General features: G+C 43.0%; 1 protein-coding gene across 2 annotated transcripts in view; it reads left to right on the top strand.

The window, feature by feature from the left end:
* Window positions 1–21044, top strand: part of WDR72 (WD repeat domain 72) — a 364461-nt gene that overhangs the window by 27562 nt on the left and 315855 nt on the right. Inside the window, exon 1 of one of the 2 annotated variants that reach the window (XM_040342713.1) lies at window positions 19106–19297. The exons of the other annotated variant lie outside the window; for it this stretch is intronic. Within the exon in view, the coding sequence (XP_040198647.1) occupies window positions 19265–19297 (33 nt within the window). The 5' untranslated portion in view covers window positions 19106–19264. Of the gene's footprint in view, window positions 1–19105; window positions 19298–21044 lie in introns of those variants that run through there. 2 annotated transcript variants of the gene reach the window in all.

Raw genomic sequence — 21044 nt, 5'->3', positions numbered from 1 at the left:
AAAGAAACAAACTAACAGAAGTTTCACCTAAAATGAAAAAAAGGATTAAGATATACTGTAACTTGGCTATACCCAATACATTTATTATTTATTTGAAAACTGCGCTAAAAAATACCGAAAAGATGAAAAAAAGGAGGAAAGAAACTGCAACAGGGTCACAGTCTAATCTCTCCAGGTGCTGCGATTGTCATGTAAACAATAACTAAAAGAAATAAACATAAGAAAAATATAAATCGTGCTACCTCGACCACCCTTCTTGCCGGACACAAGCGTATGCTGTTATGTCAGTGAGCGACCTATAATGGCCACTAGGGTGCAGCATGCAGCCACCTCAAAATCCCACACCTGTGATGGTGATAGTGATTTACAAGTGTAAACAAAAAACAAACAAAAACACTTGGATCAAAAAGACATTAGCGGGGGCGTGGCTTGGACTCCACCGAGATGGCGGTGTGACTCCTGAGCTCCGGCTAACGGCGGATAACTAGAGCGGCTCACAGCGCACAGAGGCTTTCTTTCTAGCCCCAAAGTCACCTACTTGCGGCGGAACACTTACCTGACAGCTGGGCAGCATGACGAGGAAGCGGCAGGCAGAACATCGGCCGAAAAAGCTCACGGACTTTTTCTCATCCTCACCGCTGCCTCGTGGGCAAGATGGCGCCGGCGCGTCCTCCATGCATAGATCCAGCGGCGGACGCTTCCAGGCTATAGCGGGTCCAGACCATCGAGACTCCCCTGGAGCTGAGGGGACCTCACGGGCACCATCCCCACTCAGCAGAAGCCCTGCAAAGTCCCGATTCAGAGCGGATGAATCTGACAACCAGCAATGTGAGGTAAGATCTAATGCTGACTCACAAGAAGACACGAGGGAGCTCCCTGACTCCATAATCTCATTCCCCACACAAAACCAACCAGTCCTGGACACTACTCTCAAGGACATGTTAATTTCCTTGAGAAGCACTATCCATGGGGACATGATGTCGTGCATGAGGAAATTCAGCACAGAATTGTCAGAAGTGGGAGATAGAGTAAACCACATAGAAACAAAAATGGGGGAATATGCAACCACAATCAATGAGCTGGTGGATGCACATGATACAGCCGAGGAAGAACAAACATGGATAAAGGCTAAGTTGGCAGATTTAGAGGACAGGTCACGTAGAAATAACGTGAAGGTCCGTGGTATACCAGAAAATGTGGCCCCCTCTAGTCTGCGTCCATACGCCATGAATATGCTGGCTGCCCTCATGCCTGATATTTCTGCCATTGAACTATCTATTGACAGGATTCACCGTCTCCCCAAACCTTCCTTTATACCTGAAAATGTCCCAAGAGACGTTCTCTTTAGAATGCATTTCTACCAATCTAAGGAAAAGCTGATGTCTATTACCCGCAAGGGAGAACACGGAGGCACTGAATATGCACACCTACAATTTTATGCCGACTTATCACAGTTCACATTGCAGCTTCGGAGGAATCTGAACACAGTTACCAAGGCCCTGAGGAACCATGATATTGTATATAAATGGGGGTTCCCAACAAAGCTTATGGTGACCAAAGATGGAGTCTCACACGTGATCACCTCTCCTTCCAAGGGCTTCAAGCTACTCCAGAAATGGAAAATTCTCCCGGAGGAAGACCCCAACCCGACTAGCCTCACTACACCCGGAAGAGTGTCCCCTGATTGGAAGCAAGTTTCTAATAACAGATGAAATGATTGACCACCTTGTACGCCGCCTATGCCTTATGTGACTATCTCTTAGGCCCCTTGGGGGCCCCCGCCTTTGGAGCTTTCCACACTTCAGCTCCCCTGTATCTGAGCAGTATTTTCTGCACTTGGGTCGTTTCGGCCCTCCTTTTACAGTTCGAATTTAATTTCTTTTATATTATTTTATGTTTGTACCCCTTTCTTCACCATTTTTGCTTACAGGAACCGCACCAACCCTACTCTAAGAACTGCATCTCTACTAACCACCTACTCACGAGAGACTTATGTTATATCCACCTGACCTGGACCAACGATGTTCGATGGACATTCTACCTTTTTAACATATCCAAGCTGGGACGGGGCCGTGAGTACATATGGCCCCTGCTGTTAGCATATTACTATATTATCTGCAATGCCAGTTAGAATCTTGTCAGTTAATGCTAATGGACTAAACCACCCGGTAAAGAGGGCATCGCTCTGGCGGGAAGCTGAATCCACGCGGTGCGATGTCCTCTGTGTCCAGGAGACCCACTTCCACAAAGGCGCCCCACCCAAGTGTACGTACAAGTCATTTCAGCACTACTTTTTCTCCAACATGGAGGCTAAAAGGAGGGGTGTAATGATTGCTGTCAAAGACACAGTCTCCTTTTCTCTCATAGAGGTGCTCTCTGACCTATCCGGTCGATATATAATATTGGTGTGTGATATCAATGGTGTCAGGTATACTCTGGTCAATGTATATGTTCCAAACAAGAGACAGATTTACTTTCTGAACGGTTTAATGCGCAAGGTTAAGAAACTCCTCCAGGGATCCCTTGTAATTTGTGGTGACCTAAATGTAATACCTGACCCCCTGCTAGATTCCTCTGCAAACGATCCTGGGAAAGCCCCTACTCTGGCAAACTTCCTCCGGTCCCACGACCTGTATGATGCTTGGCGCTGCACGCACTCCACTGAAAGAGATTATTCCTTCTTTTCGCACAGGCACTGCTCATATTCAAGGATTGATCTCTTTCTACTGGACAAGTGGCTGCTCACAAGAGTAAAAGACTCCAAAATTAACACTATCACGTGGTCAGACCACGCTTCCGTTTTGCTGACCCTAGGTGACAAATACCCTGACACAGCTGCGTATGTGTGGAGGGCCAGTTCCTCTATTATTCAAGACACGACCACCAAAGAAACGATTAGGGAACGACTGGTAGAGTATTTCCAGATTAATTCCCAATCCACAGAGGACCCATTCATTCTATGGAATGCGCACAAGGCCTTTATCAGAGGCGTGTTTATTCAGTTGGGTTCCAGAGCCAAAAAACAGAAACTCCTAAAACTGTCCACTCTCCTTAAGGAAATAGAATCCTTGGATTCTTTGAATAAGAAAAATCCCAACATATCCACTAGCACTAAACTTTCAGCCTTAAGACATGAACTTAGAATCCTACTACTTCAAAATTTTGAAAATAAAGACAAGTGGGCTAAAATGTCCTTCTACGCGACGAATAACAAAGCAGGCAGGGCGCTGGCCCGCTACTTAAGAGGCCAGCGCTTTAAAACCAAGATAGCCCGAATGACGCACCCTGTCAGTAAGACGCCAGTATATGACCCTCAAAGCATCGCAGACGCATTTAGCGACTATTACAGCTCCTTGTACAATTTAGCCCAAGATCCCTCGACCTACCAACCATCCTTGACCGATATAGCAGATTTTCTATCTAAAATTCAATTACCTAGCCTGTCCCCCGACCAACTGAGTAAGTTAAATTCCCCCTTCTCATTGAACGAATTACTTCAGGCCATCAAAACCCTCCCTCCCAACAAATCGCCCGGCCCAGATGGACTCATAGGAGATTACTATAGGACCTTTCAAATGATTTTAGCCCCTCATTTATTGAAGGTGTTCGAAGTAGCTGCCGATTCGGCGAGGTTTCCCCCTGAAATGCTTGAAGCCTTGATAGTAACACTGCCCAAACCTGGGAAGTCACCGGAGGTTCCCCAAAATTTTCGTCCTATATCATTGCTAAACAATGACCTTAAGATTTACGCCAAAATGATAGCCTTGCGATTAGTAGATATTCTCCCCACCTTAATAGACCCAGACCAATCTGGTTTCACGAAGGGCAGACAGGCATCGGACGCCACGCGGCGCTTGCTTAATATTTCTCACGTGGCAAGATTAAATCGAACGCCTTCTCTGCTCCTGGCCTTGGATGCGGAGAAGGCGTTCGATAGGGTGCATTGGATGTACCTGAAGTGTGCTTTGGAGAAATATGGTTTTACGAAACATTCATTGTCTGCAATTTTGGCCCTGTACTCGGTCCCGTCGGCAAGGGTATACACGTCGGGAATGCTGTCCAAACCTTTTAAAATTACGAATGGCACACGGCAGGGGTGCCCGCTGTCACCCCTCATCTTCAACCTGCTAATGGAGCCGCTTGCGGCTTCTATTAGACAGTCACCCGAGATACATGGCTTTACTATAGCGGGGAAAAAACACGTCATTAGTCTATTTGCGGACGACGTTATACTCATGCTCACTAACCCGGTGGCTTCCTTGGACAAGGTCTCCTGTGTGCTTCGAAGTTATGGTAAAATATCATATTATAAGGTAAATGACACCAAATCCTTTATATTGGATCTGGGTCTGAAGCAAGAAGACAAGCTTCTTCTGCAAGGTACTTACCCTTATATATGGAATGATGAAGCGATTGACTATTTGGGGATCCATCTCACTGCTTCTCCGGAGCAACTATTTAATGCCAATTATTTGCCACTAATAGATAAGGTCAAAGAAGGAACAAAAGCACTGAGTAAACACATACTATCATGGTCGGGCAGACTAGCTGCCTTCAAAATGCAAATATTGCCGCAAGTGTTATATGTGTTCAGAACAGTACCAATTCCAGTTCCCAAGAAATTTTTTGGGGAAATACAGGGTGCTCTAGCAAGGTATATTTGGGTAGGTAAGAGAGCACGTAGCGCCTTCCATAAACTCCGCAAAACCAAATCAGCAGGGGGCATGGGAGTTCCTTCCTTCATTGACTACCATCTAGCGGCGGTTTTGACACAAGCTAAAGGCTGGTTCTCAGAACAGCCCGCTTCAATATGGGGACCCCTAGAACAACATCAAACCTCTGGGGGCGACCTGGAAGCACTTTTACTGGCAGGTCCCTTCCTTAAAGATACACGCACGAATTATGCATCGCCAATGGTGGCCACTCTAAAAGCTTGGAGGGATTTCACCTCGGTGGAGTTGCTCTCAAAGCCTACTGTTAACTTAGATATCCCTATCTCATCTTTAACGTTAATAATGCCCAACCTGAATCTGCAGAAATGGAAAGAGGGAGGCGTGAAATGGGTCTCGGACATTCAGGAAGAGGGGCACATGAGGTCTTTTCAGCAGCTGCAATCCACATTTGATCTCCCTGACTCGGAAGTATTTAATTTCCTTAGGGTGCAATCACTCCTCAGAAGCAAACAATATAAACCCTACAAAATATTTTGGAAAGCAAAGGCTTTTTTCACATCTCAAAGTAGCAAGGGGAAAGGTATATCATTGTTCTACAACCTGCTTAATAACAAGTCCCTTTTTGAAAAAAACAACGCTCTACTGGCCTGGGAAAAAGATCTAGATGACTCCTACATAGAAGAACAGTGGGTGAAAGCACTACAACACACACACTCGGCCACGAAAAGTGCCAACCTATGGGAGCTATATCACAAAGTTACTCAGAGGTGGTATCTCACTCCATCTAGACTTGCAAAATTTGGTCAAGGGGTATCCCCTCTTTGTTGGAGGCAATGCTCGCAAGTGGGATCATTGTTCCATATCCTATGGGCTTGTGGGAGATTGGCTGGGTATTGGAGCAGCATCTTTGCAATTATAGGACAGGTCACAGGTCTCCCGATAACCCCATCACCTTCCCTAGCTATACTACACTTGGGTTTAGAAATTATTCCTGCCCCGTTTAGGAAATTTATCATTCACTTATTACTAGCAGCAAAGTTGGTCATTCTAAGGCTCTGGAGATCAGGGGAAAGTCCCAAAGTAGCTGAGGCGGTCAGAACCACCTCTTTACACTTTACTTATGAGCGTATGTTGGCCCAGTCAGAGGGCAAGTATGCCACATTTATTACTCATTGGCAGGCATGGGTGGAGTGGTATGACAAAAATAAGAACCTATACTGATGGGTTAGATAAATACTGAAATAGAACACTCAACGATTAGGTGCTGGTTCCTCCTTTTTCCTTTTCCTTTTTCTTTGGTTTCATCATTTGTTTTTTTTTTTTTTTTTTTTGGCTTTCTGTTTATGATGCGCAATATGAAGCATGCAACTCATGCTCAATATCAAAGTTTATTCCCCTCCCCCACATGGAACACAATTTTATATGCAAAGTACTACCGCATAATATCGTATTGCATTATTTCTGAGAACACATGCAGCAGGGGTAACAATGGTCTGGCTCTGGGGGTCACAGTTAGTACCCATAGGGGTGACCCTTGGAAAATAAGACCTTAACGTTATGATTGCTTGCTAACTTATCTGAAGAAATGAAAAACTGTACCTCTTGTGATGCATTTATTGATGTATTGTCGTGTAGTGGGAATGTCTACTATTGTTGTTCTTTTGACACCCACCTACATCGAATAACGGATGTATAACTGCAATATGTTTTCCATGTATGTTTACACCTTTGAAAATAAAAAAAACATTTAAATTAAAAAGACATTAGCTAAATATGAATTTTGGCTATGAATGAGATATTAGTCCAAAATAATAACAGCAGAAAGTCCGTTAGATAGCAGGTAGTATGTCAAACACCCGTGCATCTGTGCCACATTATAGATTGATTGTAAACGTGTCCAAAGGAAAACGTGATCTCCTCTACCAAACTTATAAATTGGCCTCTTACCGAATTCCCACGATCCCTTATTACAGGGGATCAGAAACAGCATATAATAGGTCCCAATCTCACAGTTTCGGATATGCGGTCCTATTGGATCTCGTTCTTCAAGAAATTTCAGCAGTATCATTGCCCACCATGTAAGAAACAGTGACAGCTCCACATAGTGCGTTAAATGTATAGAAATGTATTTAAAAAGTTAAAATTGCACTTACAGTTATGCAGTTTAAAATTTGCCTTGAATCTAATGTGCTGGCCGGTACACAAAACTCTCAGGCACTCGTCCACTGGGAGAACGTCAGGAGCTTCTTGGGTGACGACAGCGCGCCGCTCGCCCTACATCCGCTTCGTAAAAAAATTACTTCTTCCAGGGGCCTGCCAGTTTGGTGGAGGAGATCACGTATTCCTTTGGACACGTTTACAATCAATCTATAATGTGGCACAGATGCACGGGTGTTTGACATACTACCTGCTATCTAACGGACTTTCAGCTGTTATTATTTTGGACTATTAACTCATTCATAGCCAAAGTTCATATTTAGCTAATGTCTTTTTGATCCAAGTGTTTTTGTTTGTTTTTTGTTTTCACTTGTAAATCACTATCACCATCACAGGTGTGGGATTTTGAGGTGGCTGCATGCTGCACCCTAGTGGCAATTATAGGTCGCTCACAGACATAGCAGCCAGCCTTTCACTCATATCATTATAGATCACCCACTTGCATACGCTTGTGTCCGGCAAGAAGGGTGGTCGAGGTAGCGCGCTTTATATTTTTCTTATATAGAATTATGCCGCGTACACACGACCGTTTTTCATGATGAGAAAAATGCCTGTTAAAAATATAGAACCTGCTCTATTTTTTCTCGTCCTTTTTCACTTCGTTCTTTTTCATGTCGTGAAAAACAGTTGTGTACGATTTAACGAGGGGGAAAAAACGTGCATGCTCAGAAGAAAGTTATGAGACAGGAGCGCTTGTTCTGGTTAAACTAGCGTTCGTAATGGAGATATCACATTTGCCACGCTGTAACAGACTGAAAAGCACGAAGACTGAAAAGCACGAAGACTGAAAAGCGCGAATTGTCTCTCATTAAACTTTTACTAACACAAAATCAGCAAAAGCAGCCCAAAGGGTGGCGACATTCGAATGTAACTTCCCCTTTATAGTGCTGTCGTACGTGTTGTACGTCACCACGCTTTGCTCGAGCATTTTTTTTTTTCACGATCGTGTGTACGCAAGGCAGGCTTGAGAGGAATCACGTTGAGAAAAACTTTGTTTTTTTTACATGACGTGAATAACAGTCGTGTGTACGCGGATAAGTCTGATCACATAATAAGTAAGAGGTTAAATTAATAAAACTTTATTTTTAATTTCTTTAATTTAAAATAAAAATTATTTAAATATAGAATTATGATTGATTGCCTATAAGATGGATATGTTCCATGTCTTTTTATAGTGATATCATTTATTAATGTGAAACTTTGCCAAAGCTGATTGACAGGTAACCTCAGTTGATTTTTGATATAGTTTTTCAGTGTCAGAGCTGAAATCCATGTTTAACCAACGCATCGGGAGAGGAATTGAAGTACACTGATTGCTAATCCATAAAACAAAACATTATGGTCAAATAAAAAGTGGATCCTACTAGAAAATGACATAGCACGTGGCATGTTCTTTGTGACCCCCTCCAGCTGGTCCGTGACCCACAGCAAGGTGGGGTCAAAGGGCGCCTTTTCTTTTTTTTGTACTTCTGTTCACTGTGAGCTGCACAGCAGCTGTGAACTGCCCATCAAAAGAGACAGTCCACCTCACTGCACAGCTCTTTCCATTAATTAGAAAAGATTGTGAAAATAAGACTTTTTTTTCCTATTTACCGCAGGAAGGTGAATTCTATGTTTTGCAAGCTGCTATCAGCAACACCACCTTCTCTGGGCACTGACTCAAATTATGAAAAGTTTGTTTAATGGTATAGTTGTATGAATTCTAAACACATACTTTATTTTGTCACAAGTGCTAACATCTCTTGGAAACTGCTAAAGCTCATAATATTGCCCAGTAAATTACATTTTTTTTTTGTAGGTGGGTGGATGGGCTGTCGAGGTCAATGCTATGGTTGATCATCAGTTATTTTTTATGGTAGCATTTAGATTCCTTCTTGGTTATGACGGCACATCTCATATAGTAATAGATTTATAGTTAAATCTATGGAGCAGCCATCACATGTTAAAAGAGTCTGAAGTATATTTCTTTCCAACGTGCTATACACCCCTCCAATTCTGCAGGAATAAAAAATCGTATTTTATGACACCGTGCACAATACAGCTGCAGATCCAGGCCACAAATTAAAGTGACAATTTAAGTCCATACACCGAAAGCATAGAAAATCAACCCAATCACAGTATGTCTTTTTATATTCTTCTAATGTGCCCTTGGAACATTAGAACTCACTAATTAAAATTCATATGTTCCATAATCACCATTAAATAAATAATGTTTATTTTTTGAGTGCACTGCAACCTAGGAGGCAAAATAATGACAATCTCATATACAATATATATATAAATATATACACTATACTGTTAAAAGTATTGGGGCACCTGCCTGAGGCCCCGTACACACGAGAGGATCCATCCGCTGGAATTGATCCGCGGACCGGCTCCAGCGGATAGATCCCCTTGTGTGTACAATCCAGCGGATCTGTTTCCGCTGATTTTTATCCCCTGGGATGGATTTCAAGCGGATAAAAATTTGAAGACATGCTTTAAAATCTATCCGCTTGAATCCATCCCAACGGATTGATCTTGGATTCCGTTGCGGATTTCGATCCGATGGTGAGTACACTCCATCGGATCAAAATCCTCGCAAATCCTCGAGAGGATTTATCCGCGGAAACGGTCCGGTGGACCGTATCCGTGGATAAATCCTCTCGTGTGTACTAGGCCTTAAAGTGGAGATCCACCCAGATTTTTTTTTTTTACAAAAAATCTTAAAAAAAAATCTTAAAAAAAATTATACTCGCCCGAAATACCTCTTGCTATGTGGAAGTCCTTAATCTGCCTCTTCCGTAACCGCGGTCTGTCTTCTTCTGCATCCTCTTCTAGTGAATGGGATGTGCTGCTTTCTGGGAACTGTGTGTAATCCCAGAGAGCAGCCGCTCATTCACAAGTCGGCGCGAGACTCGCGCATGCACAGTAGGAAACAGGCAGTGAATCTGTAAGGCTTCATTGCCTGTTTCCCTTAGTGTGAATGGCGGCGCGGGACCTGCACCGATCAAGGGATCGGCATCGGGGGGTCCATCTCGTGTACGAGGCTTTAGTCCATAGGATTCAATATTGAGCTGGCCCAACCTTTGCAGCTATAACAGCCTCAACTCTTCTGGGAAGGCTTCCACAAGGTTTACTGTAGGAGTGTGTCTATCGGAATGTTTGACCATACTTCCAGAAGCGCATTTGTGAGGTCAGGCAATCAAGTTGGACGAGAAGGTCTGGCTTGCAGTCTCTGCTCTTATTTATCTCAAAGGTGTTCTATCAGGTTGAGGTCAGGACTCTGTGTAGGCCAGTCAAGTTCCTCCGCCCCAAACTCGCTCATCCATGTCTTTATGGGCCTTGCTTTATGGACCCGGCCTGTAGATGGAGCCAAATGTCCCAAGTGCGTAGCCTTGCCTCCCTTCTCGTCTGGTACCTCCTATCCTTCCAGTGATGTCACTTCCACTGTGTGTTCCAAGCTGGTCAGTGTGGCTTCCTGGAGCTCCTCCAGGCTCCCAAGTCAGCCATCTCCCTGCCCAGCAGCCGGAACAGATGACAGCGGTCCTGCAGGATGGTTTTAGGAGGATTCACATCCACAGATACTGTCACCAGATGAGCATTTGTATTATTTACTTCTAATGAATGTTTTAAAAAACATTATATTAAAACCTTTAACCCGGATACTACACTTAGCTGGTGCTTCCCTTTCTGCTTCCTTCCTCTCGGTCTATGCAGTGGTAGACTTCTGTAAAGGAAATAAACTGCTTTTTCTAAGCTCTTGCTATAGTCTGTTTTAATGCCAGTAAAACATGTGGCTAATTTTAAATTGAGATCTTGTGATCCTAGGGGGGCTATAAGTGTATTAGGATGAACCAAGGATCTCCAGAGAAGGGACAATTCAATAAGGATTGTAAGAGTTTACCAAATTTTGCCCAAAACCTAGAGAGCATAGGGCATGCCCACCATGTGTGAAGAACATACCCTGAAACAGAACAACCATGGAAACAGATGCTGGTGGAGAATGGGTGGAGATGCGCTAAGTGAGATGGGACCATATATCATCTCAAAACGGTCTTAAAGGCTGGTTTTAGTGTAAGAATATTAATGGAACAGGAGGCTACTCTATTCCAAATTTTCAGCCAAACTTTCTTGGCCCCAGTACATTTAAGATCCTCTTCCCACTTAGAAATGTAGGATGGCTAGTAGGGCTATTGATATTGTTCAACTGGGACTAGACAATAGAGATACGTCTAGATGTAAAAGGTGCACGTTAACAAATATGCTCAAAGAGTAAAAAATGTAAAAGTCAGGTCTTTGTTGGTGAGTGAGCAATATAGTTTACCAATGCTTAATTTGTAATAAGCAGAGGAAGTGGCCTGTTAGGCCCCGTACACACGACCAAACATGTATGCTGAAACTGGTCCGCGGGCCAGTTTCAGCATACATGTTCGGTCGTGTGTGGGCGCGAGCGGGCCGAATTCCAGCAAACATTTGCCCGCCGGGCCTTTTCCCAGCAGACAAATATTCCTGGACGTGTTTTAAAACCGTCCGCTGGAATCCTGCCCGCTCCGACATGTACGGTCGTCAGTACAGACCTACCGTACATGTCCAGGCGCCCGCATGCGTGGAAGCCTTTAAATGGCAGGCCCGCCCACGACGCGGACACGCCCAGCGTATTGTTTACGCGCGGACTTCTGTACGATGGTGTGTACAACCATCGTACAGAAGCCCTCTGGCAGACATGTACGGTGAAAACGGTCCGACGGACCGCTTTCACCGTACATGTTTGTTCGTGTGTACCCGGCCTTCATTTTCTCTGATTTCCACCCAGGTGTAAGCAGAGCGACCATCAATAAAAGAGTACACGTAATGGAATTTATGGGAGGACCACCAGTGAAAGCACTGGGAGACTGAAGGCCAGAGGTTAATAGGGGATTACCTTAAAGAGGGAGGAGGGATAGGCGTGGCAAAATTAATTTGCTAGAATTCTTAGTAGAATCCCAGATTCAGAGCATATGAATCATTAAACGGCTTATAGATGGAGGCCTAGATTTTGGAGGGAGCCATGGTAGTGAATGAAGGGAGACTGGGGAGCAGTGAAGATCGACTCATAAGGGGGCATGTTGAGGGGCATAAAGGGAGGTTAGTGGGATTATCCATTGTGCTAAGACGTATTTGGAGAAGTTTGGAACACCCAAGCCTCCTTGTTTCTTGTATATGTGCAAAGTATATTTTGATATACTGTACATGACCTTTTGTCAGCCTAAACGTAACACAGAACATAATTCTGAAAGAATTTAAGGGCATTAGAGGGGATGGGGATAGGAAGAGGGTCTAAGGGGGTCCAGAAAATACATTTTGCTTTTCTGTGCAAATATTATTTAGTAAATTAAAACTATCAAAAATGTTTCTACCTAAAGAATACACTTACCATATATACTTACCATATATACTCGAGTATAAGCCGATCCAAATATAAGCCGAGGCACCCAATTTTACCACAAAACAATTAGAAAATGTATTGACTCGAGTATAAGCCTAGGGTGTCCATCTGCATGCCTCACTGTGCCTCACTTTGCCTCACTGTGTCCATGTGCATGCCTGAGGCCGCGTACACATGACCGGTCAAAACCGATGAGAATGGACCGAGGTTCAGTTTCATCGGTCCAAACCGACCGCGTGTACGGCTCATCGGTCTTTTGTCCTTCGGACCAAAATTTTAAAACTTGCTTTAAAATCGAACCGATGGACCGCTGACCGATCGGGCCAAACCGAATGGTTAGTACACAAAAGCATTGATTCAAAACCTGCGCATGCTCAGAATCAATTTGACGCATGCTTGGAAACATTGAACTTCATTTTTTTCAGCACGTCGTGTGTTTTACATCACCGCGTTCTGACCCGATCGGTTTTTGAACTGATGGTGTGTACACACATCAGACCATCAGGCCACTTCAGCGGTGGACCGATGAAAACGGTCCGTCGGACCATTCACATCGGATGAACCGGTCGTGTGTACAGGGCCTCACTGTGTCCATGCCTCACTTTGCCCATGCCTCACTGTGCCCATGCCTCACTGTGCCCATGCCTCACTATGCCCATGACTAAACTGACGTTTAACATGGGAGGGGTGCCCGGCTTTGAAAAATCGGTGCTCCCCAGCCGAAGGTCCCCTAGACAACAAACTTTGCACACTTGTAGAGGAATAGTGGGCTACATGTGTGCCAAGTTTGGGGTTCAGGGGACCTACGAACGGCCGGTACCTGATCCCCAAAGTCTGGGAGATCAGGCGCAAAAAGGTGACTCGAGTATAAGCCGAGGGGGGCATTTTCAGCACAAAAAAATGTGCTGAAAAACTTGGCATATACTCGAGTATATAAAATACATAGAACAGCACATTTTATTTCTATGGATTTAATTTTACTGCTCTTACAGAATATGGCATTTCTATATGAATAAATTATTTAACAGCTCTATAAAAATAGTAGAGATTATAACCATTGTGATTAAAACCAAGATATCTTGTGCATTTTTAAAATGAAACACTTTCTTTTTTAATAGGTAGTGACATGGAACAAATGCAGGAAAGTCAACAGGCAGCACATGCTGACCTTTGTTTGTTCTCTACAAGTCAGGAGTGTTAGTGTGGGTTGGTCTAAGGTGAGCAAGAACAATACAGAATAAAATGTTTTGCTGAGTGTAGAACACTGGAATATTGTGTGATCTAAGTATTTTATCAACAAATCGAATCCACGTGGAAATGTATTTTTATATTTGAAGAGGGTAGGACACTTGTTCTTTTGTTTCCACAAAGACCTTTTGTCGTCAGACAAAACACAATATAAAAGCTTGCAAAAGAATTATAAGAGACATGAGGATGATATGATACGCACTTATCACCAGACTAGTAAGTACTTTTATATACAATGTATTAGCTTGTTGTTGCTTTATCCTGCAATATGGTTCAAAACGAAGCAGTGTTTATGGCAGAACAACATGATCTTTGTATATTTGGGATTTAAAGTAAACCTGTTGAGAGCCCATGGAAATTAAAATTTGTAGCTATTATTAAAGGGGTTGTAAAGGTTCATTTTTTATTTTCTAAATAGGTTCCTTTAAGCTAGTGCATTGTTGGTTCCCTTACCTTTTACTTCGATTTCTCTTCTAAATGTTTTTTTTTTCTTTGTCTGAAATTCTCACTTCCTGTTCCTCCTCAGTAAGCTTGTCCCCATCATCTGAGCTGTTCTGGATGGGGGTAAGTCAGCGTGCTCGACCCCTCCCTTGGGACTACATGCCTGCGGGGAGACGCTGTGAACCAGCCAGAACGGCTCGGATGATGAGGGCAAGCTTAGTGAGGAGGAACAGGAAGTGAGGAATTCAGACAAAGAAAATAAATATTTAGAAGGGAAATTGAAGGAAAAGGTAAGTGAACCAACAATGCACTAGCTTAAAGTGTAAACCCACTCTCATCCTTTCTAAACTACTGCCATAGTGCTGATCTATAAGGATATAGATGCCTCCTGCATGTATCCTTACCTGTCAAATGTCTCCCCTCTGTCTGTTATGAGACCCGAAAAACTGCAGATTCTGTGGGTGGGTCTGTTGTCTGGAGCTCGGTGGGTGGAGTCGTGATGTCAGTAGATTCCCGCCCACCTCTATACTCCCCTTGTCAACGTGCATTTTCTCTTGTGTTTTCCTTACACTAAATTCTGCTATGATCCCTAACATCCAGTAAAAATCCAGAAATGTAACCACATGACTTCAGAAAAAATAATGCCTGTCTCCAGGCTAGTGCATGAGATATGTAAATAACCTGATGTTGCAACTGTGATCGGGTGACCTCAGACACACACACTGCAATATAACAATCAAATCACTCGAGCTTCTCCTCTGCCCAGCTCTCACTAGATACATCTAACCTAAATCAGATCACTTGTCTGTGTATATTCTGCTTTCTGTTCTGTGTTTTCACTGCAATATACATGCATTTCCTCATCACACTGAACTGTGGATCACACCCCATGATGAGAAACATCCAGTCAAAATACAGTAGATGCAGCCAATCCTGGGAGAGCTGGAAGGGAGAGGAGGGGAGGGGAAAGGGATGTGAATTGTGAACTTTTTACACAGGATGTGCCTCTGTCTCAGGCTAGTGCATGGGATATGTAAATAACCTGTCACTCACAGCAAGGGGGCGGAACGGTCTAAGGTTTTTCTTTGTAAGTCCGTTTTATTTCACTGAACAATAAAAGAAGATTGCTCAGAGCTGGATTAACTCTGTGTGGCAAGGTTTTTTAGGAACCTATTTAGATCATAAAAAACAAACTTTACAACCCCTTTAAAGCATACACTATTTGACACATTTTTTACTTATCTAAATATGGATGTATTGTTGTCTATGGAACAATGCACACAGCTGTGTATACAGTAAATCAATGAAACAGTGATGAGTACAGAGCCATAAAACAAAAATTGAACATTTACATTTTAGTGCAGAAATTTACGCTTATACACAGGTTTACGCATATTGCAATATTGGCAACAAAGAAGAATGTTGTATTCACATACCCTAGTTTACGCACAAGGGGCCAGATTCTCGTAGAAGAGCGTATCTTTGTTCCGGCGTAGCGTATCCTATTTACGCTACGCCTCTGCAACTTAGACGGGCAAGTGCAGTATTCTCAAAGCACTTGCTCAGTAAGTTGCGGCGGCGTAGCGTAAATAAGCCGGCGTAAGCCTGCTTAATTCAAATGTGGAACAGGGGGGCATGTTTTATGTAAATGTTATGTGACCTGAAGTGATTGACGTGATCTCACCTGCTGGGACATTGTATTTTGACAGCTGCACCCACTGCTGTCAGAATACACTTGTAGCCCGGTCTGCAGCACTGACAGGGGAAGAGCAGCTATATTTTTATTATTATACACAGTTTATATACCGTAAACAGTTTACGCAGCGCTTTACAATGGAGAGGGGGGACAGCACAATTACAGTACAGTTCAATACAGAAAGTACAGGAGGGCCCTGCTCGTAGAGCTTACATTCTAAAGGGAAGGGGGGGGTGTGGGGATCCTAGCTATATGGACCTGGCTATCATGGGCGCAGCTTCAAGAGCAACTGTGGGCAGCTGATGTTGAGCCCACTATCTACCCAATAGGAATACACACATAATATGGACTGCTAGGATTGCAGGGTGTGTAGTTTCACATACACTGTGCTGACTTGGAAAGGATGGGAGGAGAAAACTTTAGAACCCACAAAGCATTGGGGCTCAGAAAAGAGGTTGATTCCTGTTGCTTTTGTCAGGCTGAGAAGGAGAGTGTAGAGGAAATTCAGAGAGACTGAATGTGCTATAGGCTGTCAGCAGACAGCTCATCACCACACCTTAGAGGGAGAGAGGCAGATGTTATGAAACACCGGAGAGCACCATGGATGCTGACAGAGACCATTGCTTGATTGAGGGGAAGGACACCATGGACAACAGCCAGGCTTACAGAATACTTTCTGTGTGGAAGCAGTGATCATTCTGCAAGTCCAGCATACCGCCTGCTTAGTTAGGGTTAGAGCTCTGCAGTCAGCAAAGATAATACCCCCTGCTGATTGCATAGCTATAGGTCTGACTCACCAGGGGGCATGTTGAACCTCTGTAGTGAGACCACTGCTTCCACGCAGAAAACAAGGGTCGTCATTTGCTGCTGGCAGGAGATTGGGCTTTCTACTCAGGCTGTGCCTGCTTTCAATTTTCGTTTGGGCTTTGAAAAATACTTTGTACCTGATGATGTTGTTCATGTTGGAGGATCTGGCCTATGTGACAGGTTTCAGCAAAAATCTCAAGAGTGATTTTAACCCCCCACCACCAAAAAAAACAAACATTTAAAACTTCCTAAAAACATTTAATATCTATTTGTGCCCTTTGTTATTAATTACAATTCCATCCTGCATTGTTGCCAGAGAGTACCGCACTCAGGAGTGTATAATACACAGGGCTCAGGAGTGCATACTGTGCAGTGCTGAGGTGTGTCACATAAGGCACAGAAAAAATTCACAGCTCACCTCTTCTCCCCCAGTCCACAGCTCCCTTCTTCTCCCCCAGTCCACAGCCCCCCTCTTGTCCCCCAGTCCACAGCTCCATTTCTCCCCCAGCCCACATCTCTTCTCTTCACCCCCATCCCACACCTCTCTTCTTCTCCCAATCCCACAACTCCCCTTATTGTCCCCCAGTCCACAGCTCCATTTTCTTCCCCAGCCCACAGCTTCCTTCCTCTTCTTCCCTATCACACAGCTCCCCTCTTATCCCCTCCTTCCCCAGTCCACAGCTCCATTTTCTTCCCCAGCCCACAGCTCCCTTCTTCTCCCCTATCACACAGCTCCCCTCTTATCCCCTCCTCCCCCAGTCCACAGCTCCCCTCTTGTGCCCCGGTCCATAGCTACCCCTTTCTCACCCAGTCCACAGCTACCCTCTTGTCTGCCTACCATGCCAGAGCTCAACTTTGCACCCTTGTGCATAGTGTAAAACAAAACTATAGAAAACTTCCAGCTCAACTCACCAGCCAGTCTGCAACCGACCGGTCTATCGTGTCTAACAGTTTGCGTTAAAAATAGGGGTTTAGTTAGCGCACATTTGCAAATACATGCATAATCTGTAGGGCCGCTATAAGGCATCCCAATATTATCTGCAGTCTCAACTCTTGTAAATTTATGAGAGCCTCCTTAGCAGAAGCATATGCATTCTAACGGACAGATAGAGGGCAGGTGAGCCTGGAGGTAGCCCACCCCCTCCTTACTGATGTAATATTGGTGAGGGGAAACACTGGACACCTTTACTGCCATTGTGCTATGTGCTGTGCCTTTAAGGAGTGGTGGGCTCCCTCCAGGCGAACCTGCCCTCTGCCTATACATTATAATGCATGTGCTTACACTGTGGCAAATTTAGAGGTAGGACTACATTAAATACTGGGGTGCCGTGAAGGGGCTCTGTAGGTTATGCATGTATTTTCAAATGTGTGCAAACTAAACCCCCGGTTTTTAACGCATACTGTTAGACAGGATAATTTGGTTGGTTGAAGGCTGATCTGGGAATTTCTTTGATTTTGTTTTGCATATGTTGTTCTTCCATGTGCTCCTTGCTGCAAAGGTCAGTTATAGGCGAGGGCAGTGGCGTTTGTTTGTATTGCTTAAAATAATTTTAATGTATCACTGCAAAACAAAAAAAACAAAATTAAAACATTTTTTTTTTTAATAAAAAGATAATATTGATTAAAACAATCTGCAAAAAAATAACTAAGGGGCGAAGGGAAGGAAGGGGTTAAAGGTTGTCTCTGGTTTAACACTGAATCAAGCATATAAATGAGGAAATTCAGAAACTTCTTTGCAGATAACAGTTCTTAAAGCGGAGCTCCACCCAATTGTGGAAGCTCCACTTTTTTGCCTCCTTCCTGCCCCTCCACTGCCACATTTGGCACCTTTTGGGGCGGAGACGGGAGTGTGTTCCTGGTTTTGACAGGTACCGGCTCCCATTTCCGGCTGACTTCGCTGTGGCAAACTCATCCAGAAGTTCGGCGTCCTCCTCCTTCCCCTGCCACCTGGCCGTTCACAAAGCGTAGCATGCTTCACGCAGTAGAGAACTGACTGTGAAGCCGCAAGGCATTACTGCCGGTTTCCCTTACCCAAAATGGTGGTGGCAGCACCCAAGAGCCAATTGAAAAATCGGCTTGGGTAAAGACACTGCTGGATTTGTGGACAGGTAAGTGTCCTAATATTAAAAGTCAGCAGCTACAGTATTTTTTTTTTCTGAAGGAGCCTTGAACTCCGCTTTAATTCTTTTTTTTTTTTATCTTAGTTACAGAGTGACTTAAAAAGTACATTTAGTGCATTGGATAATTTAAGAATACCCACAGTGCACTGAAATACTGTACATACGAAAATGTTACAAACAACAAGAGTTTTTGGCAGCATTGTAGTCTGCTACACAACAGCAATACTGGGTGAGGAGCGCAAGCTCTTAGCAGATAGGATTTATGTTCGCTAATAGCTGTATAATCCTTTGCAAAAAATTCATTTTAAGACTGGAATTCTCCTTTAAAGGTATTTCTGTGTAGCCTGTAGGAATAAATAGGTTAAATCCATGGAGTAGTTATGCCTGAATAAGCAGACCTTACTCTCTTAACCACGTCATGATTAGCTCCACTGCATTAGCCACAATTATGCCTCTGGCACTGTTTGCCTTTGTAACGACACAGTTTTTTTTTTTAACAGTAGTCTGGTAGAATTGGGTAGTAGAATTTCTGTCCCCTATACTTTGCAGCACATTGCAGTGCATGCAGTTTTTGTATTAATATCAATTTAACAATACATGCAAAAACTCAAGCCGTCAAGTTTTCAGGAATTTCAGCACTGCTTCAGTTATTGCCATGAATGATACAAACTGGCCGGTTAAGCTATATGTAAGTAACAGCTCTGATCGCTTAAGTCACTTGCTATGATTGAGAAAGAAATATAATTGAATAGTGTGTGTATAATTTATGATTTATATTATATATATCAAGTAGATCTTTAAGTAAAATGCAGCATTACATATTCAGTTTCACTCTTAATTGCTATTCTGGATCCATCTTTTCTGTAATTCAGGTGATGTGAATGTTGTTGTCTAATGCAACTGTGCAGGTGGGGCTTGGCAAGCCAAAGCAAGGCTAAGCTTCTTTACAGAAAAAGTTCTAAGTCCTTAGATATACTTTATTTTTTATTTAGTCACTCTTGCCTGTGGTAAAATGATGGGGTGAAATGATTTTGCATTTTTATTTTGCGCCTTAAAGCAGTTTAGTAAACGTGCGATAATGTTTCCCAAACTAAACAGGATAGCCGAGAAGAAATTTCCTCTTTACTCAAGGGATGATGTGGCGAAAGTTTAACGGGGTCAGTCGATAAAAGACCCTAAAATATAACTGATGATCTTATTGAGACTTCTTTTTTTTCCTCTTATCAGATATAGACAGCTTACTTATTATATGTTAAGGCTTTACGCTCTGCTAGGTTGATGAACATATCCCTATACATAATATATTACTAAGAGCCTGATTATAAAGTTGTAATTGACCGGTATATTTAAAGTTTGCTTGTTAAAAATGTTTTACATTTTCTGTGGTAAATTGTGTTAAAATGTTGTTTGCAGCAAAATATTCTTAGACTATATAGCAGTTTCTGCCTCTGTAAAAAATCATGAACAATCAAAAGATTCACAGGTTTAGGTGAACTTAAACAAGAACATATGTCGGCCAATTTGTTTTGCAAGGTCTGATGTATCAATGAATAATAACAATGAATGTGCTTCATAATACAGTGGAATGATTTGATGGGGAATGTCTGTTAAATATTTCATGGAACTAATGATTGACTCTTTTTGACCAGACTCAAAAAGAACAGCTACATTTTCTTAACTATTCAGAATTGCATACTGTAACTGTGTTTGCTAGAGATTCCCTTTATATTTTGGTATGGCACAGTGACAGAAGCTAGATTTCTCCAGGCCTGGACACACCTTTATGTCTTGATTTGGTGAGGTCACTTGGGAAGTGGTGTGACCTAAAGGCCATTTTTATGAGGCAGCTGAAATGGTGCCCAGTAGTAGAAATGTGTGTTAGGATGGCAGAATGCCACAATTGTTATTAGTGAGAAATCTGTCCATGACATGGCAGTGGATATGTCACCACATAGGTATTGTAGCAGCATTAGAAACACTGCATCTGTCATGTTTGGTAAGTGTACTGCAATAGCTCTTCAGTTAAAGTTGCAGTATCTAGGTCCACAGCACTTAAGCCATCATGATAATGTTTTTTCCAGTTCACAAAGTGTATGTAAACCCTCACAGTTACATTAAGTTTAATTAATTTTTCTATCCTGTTTACAGATTTATTTTTATTATGGTTGTCCCTGAAAAGGGTACACATATGTTTCCACTGAATAATCAGGATCTGTATACTGTAAGTTGCTTTCCAAAGCCAAGGGAAAACTTAGAACAACTTGAGAAACAAATATTATTATGCTTTGCCTATAATGTTGTAGCGCTACCCCTGGAGGAGCCGCTGGTTGTTGTTGGGATCAGCGTATTAAGTTACCTCAGTGTTGTCTAGGGGTGTAGTTGATAAGTAGAGTAGCTTAGAGTAGTGAGCGAATGTCCAGTCATTGAATAAGGTT

Source organism: Rana temporaria, chromosome 3, assembly GCF_905171775.1.
Source record: "Rana temporaria chromosome 3, aRanTem1.1, whole genome shotgun sequence".
Classification (NCBI taxonomy): domain Eukaryota; kingdom Metazoa; phylum Chordata; class Amphibia; order Anura; family Ranidae; genus Rana; species Rana temporaria.
The sequence above is the reverse complement of the archived record's forward strand: the minus strand, read 5'-3'. Positions and strand labels throughout refer to the sequence as shown.